This window comes from Petaurus breviceps, unplaced genomic scaffold, assembly GCF_028583685.1.
Source record: "Petaurus breviceps papuanus isolate PSGF00001 unplaced genomic scaffold, PetGlider_PUasm1.0 558, whole genome shotgun sequence".
In the NCBI taxonomy this organism is placed as follows: Eukaryota; Metazoa; Chordata; class Mammalia; order Diprotodontia; family Petauridae; genus Petaurus; species Petaurus breviceps.
Genome location: NW_027186376.1, coordinates 4,312,218 through 4,315,266, shown reverse-complemented (window position 1 = coordinate 4,315,266; position 3,049 = coordinate 4,312,218). Strand labels below are relative to the sequence as shown.

At 57.1% G+C, this 3,049-nt stretch overlaps 1 protein-coding gene across 1 annotated transcript in view; it reads right to left on the bottom strand.

Annotated features, from left to right (window-relative positions):
* Positions 1-1,021: 1,021 nt before the first annotated feature.
* CIMAP1B (ciliary microtubule associated protein 1B) overlaps positions 1,022-3,049 on the bottom strand; it is a 2,834-nt gene continuing 806 nt past the window's right edge. The window contains exons 2-5 of the mRNA XM_069102829.1: positions 2,516-2,617; positions 2,132-2,253; positions 1,862-2,002; positions 1,022-1,364 (exon numbers count right to left, since the gene is read on the bottom strand). Of these exons, the coding sequence (XP_068958930.1) occupies positions 1,284-1,364; positions 1,862-2,002; positions 2,132-2,253; positions 2,516-2,617 (446 nt within the window). The 3' untranslated portion in view covers positions 1,022-1,283. The remainder of the gene's footprint in view (positions 1,365-1,861; positions 2,003-2,131; positions 2,254-2,515; positions 2,618-3,049) is intronic.

Sequence of the window (3,049 nt, the reverse complement as noted above, 5' to 3'; positions counted from 1 at the left end):
TCCAGGGCATGTAGGGTAAAGCGGACAAGCTGGGTGCAGCCCAGCCCTTATCCCAGAGGCCCCTGAATCACCGGGGACACTCCTGTAACAGGTCTGAAGGTTTTTTGTGTGCTCTACCAGTAGGCTGCTTGTGCTAGCAGAGACAGATTGGGGTGGGAGTGGGGGGCTGTGGTCCAGTCCCCGGTGCTCTGCCCTCCCACAGTGGTCCATTCTGGATTGGCTCCCAGCCCAATAGGACTGCTTTGTGCTATTCCCTAACTAGCCTGCTGATGTGGGCTAAGTACCCCTTTTTCTGAACAGAAGACTGTAAGCCTTTTGTAGATAGAGTTTCTGCACAAGGCTCTCGTATCCCATGACGCAGTGTTAGGAAAAGAGCAGACACCCCAGATGCTCAAGATGTTAGAAGTGGGGCTTAGCTCCAGGGCATGAGAGACCCTAAGGCTGAGTGTAACAACATGTGCATAGGGCTCCTGAATTTGAAAAACACTTTGCTCACAGTCCTGGAGATAGATGGTGCTGGGTTATTGTCTCATTTTACCAAGAAAGAAACTGAGATAAGACGGCCCTATAAGGAGTGTTAGGAGATGATGGAAACCTCCAGACAAAGCTCCCAAGCTCTTTTGCATGTGGGACCCTTCTGTCTGCCCCTGCTACCCCGCACCATCTGTCCAACATTCTTTATGCTAAACACAGGGCCAGCTTCTCAAAGAAATCCAAAGGCCAGTCTGGGCCAGGATGGGCCTGAGGGACACAGTAGGGAAAGGAAAGCACAGGAAAGGTTTTTCCTCGCGCCCCCCCCCCCCCCCACTTCCTAATTGGACTATTCAGTTTGTAGGGGCGATTGCTTATGGGTGGAGTCAAAGCTTGAGTCAGGTGGTGCCCAAGACTGAACCAGAGAGGCAGATTGTATTTCTGGGCCCTCCTGGGCCTGATAAAGCATCTGCCAGCTAAGGCACAGGGGACAAAGAAGCAAGCAGCATATAGAGGTTGAGGTTTATTCCCACACGGGGCCACAGGCACACAGACAGACAAACAGACAGGCTCAGGCTCCAGCTGCAAGGCGGTCGGGGATCTGTTGCCTGGGACCTGAGAAAAGGGGAGTATATTTTGTGGCCCGCCAGGGGCCTGCTTTACGCCGAGGGAAGGGAGGCGGCCGCCACAGTCACGCACGCTGACGCTCAGGGGGATGGGGGCCGCCAGACAAATGGACAGAGGCGGGGCTGGGCCAGGAGGCTTTACAGGAGGTATCTTTGCGGGGTCTCGCCTGCCCGGCCTCCCAGGGATTAATCCTGTGGTTCCACGATTAGCGGGGCCTCGAATTCTGAGTGGCGGATCCCGAAAGAGGGACCAGGTGCTTGGCGAGACTGCAGGGAAGAGGGAGAACACGAGTTCCCACCGCCATGGCCCCGAGCCAGGTCTCTGAGGCCTCTGAGCCCTCGCCTTTCCGAGGCCCCTGGACCTCAGCAGTCTGTATCTCTCTGAACCTCTCTCCCGTTTTCTTATCTCTCCGAGTTCTTTTGGAGCAGAGGCTGGAGACCTCTCTCGAAGCCTCCCAATCTTTCCTGAATACTCCACCTTTCCGAGGGTCCTTGCTCCCACCTGTCTGAGCACCCCGAATCTCTCCAAGTCTTCTGCTGTCTCCCTCATCTCTTACTCTTTGTTTCTCTCAGTAGTTCCTTCTCTCTCTGACTCTCTGTTGTGTCTCTGTCTCCCTTTCTGTGTCACTGTCTCCCTCTCTGTCTCTGTCTCTCCTCTGTCTCTCTCTCTCTCTCTTCCCCACCCCCCTCTTTCTCCCTTTTAACTCCATTTGTTCCCCATCTAGCCGTTCCCCCGCCCTCAGCTTGAGATCCCCAGTGCCCACCTTGTGAGGGTAGTAGGCTGCTGGACCAGGCTTCACCGAGTTGTCCTGCGGCAGGGAGGTGCGGGGCTGCATCGTATACTGTGGGGCCCTGGTCTTGTACACACCGGGATTCACCTCGTGATAAGCACAGGGGCCTGGGGTCTGCAGGAGCGGGGGTGTGACGATTCAGATCTCACTTGGGGCAGTCCTCGTTCTCTCCTCTCCTCCCCTCCCTTCCCTCCCATCCCATTTGGTCTGGCCCTGGCCGGTGCTGTCCGCCTACTTTCCCACCTTGCTCAGGTCTTGGCAGAAGGCGCCCACAGTACTTCGGCCACAGATGGAGTAATTGGGAGCCGAAACCTTATGGATCAGACGGCAACCGAAGAGCGGGGGAACGGTGTAGGCCGCCGGCCCTGGGGCACAGGGAGGGCGAGGAGTGGAGTTGAGCCGGGGAGGTGAGGGTGTGGGAGATCTGTTCCTTGGCTGCTGGGGTGGCGGGTGGGGTAATAATGCCCTTCTTAACGTCTCGGACATTTCTTTGTCAGACCCCCTAACCTTATCCTTACTGGGAAACAGGCCCCGAGCTGGGGAAGAACCTGCCCAAACTCCGCTGTGTGTGTTTCCCCATATTAGGTGCTGTTCCAGACCAGTCTGGAAGTCAGGTTGGGGGCTCACCGGGGGTCAGTTCCTCCTGCAAGTCTTTGGTACGGCCGGCCATAGAGTGTCCGGGGGCTTTGGGGAATGTGAGGTGGGTGGCCCGCTCTGGAAAGTAGCGACCTGCAGAGAGGAGGGCTGTGGTCGGTCCCTGGGTGGCACGGTTGGAAGACCTGAACTTGGCCTCTTCAAGTGGGTTGTGGGATCCTAGGGGTGCTTGGACCCTAGATCCTTGGGTGATGGGGGCAGAAGAAGGGAAGTTCGGGCCTAAGTGTGGTCTGGTCGGGTGCCACTGAGGTGCCAAGACAGAATCTAGCTGGGTTGTCCGAGTCAAGGGACCTAAGGGCTGTCGGGGTGGGGTCCTCGGCAGCAGGGGTGGAGCAGGTGCCCCCCCCCTGTCTCCGAATCCTATCAAGGAGAACTGAGAAAGCTAGGCACCTGCTAGGGGTTTTGGGGGCCCAATCAGGGACCAGACTGGAGATTCGGAGCCAAGCTATTGGGGGATGCGGTGTGTGTGTGTGTGTGTGTGTGTGTGTGTGTGTGTGTGTGTGTGTG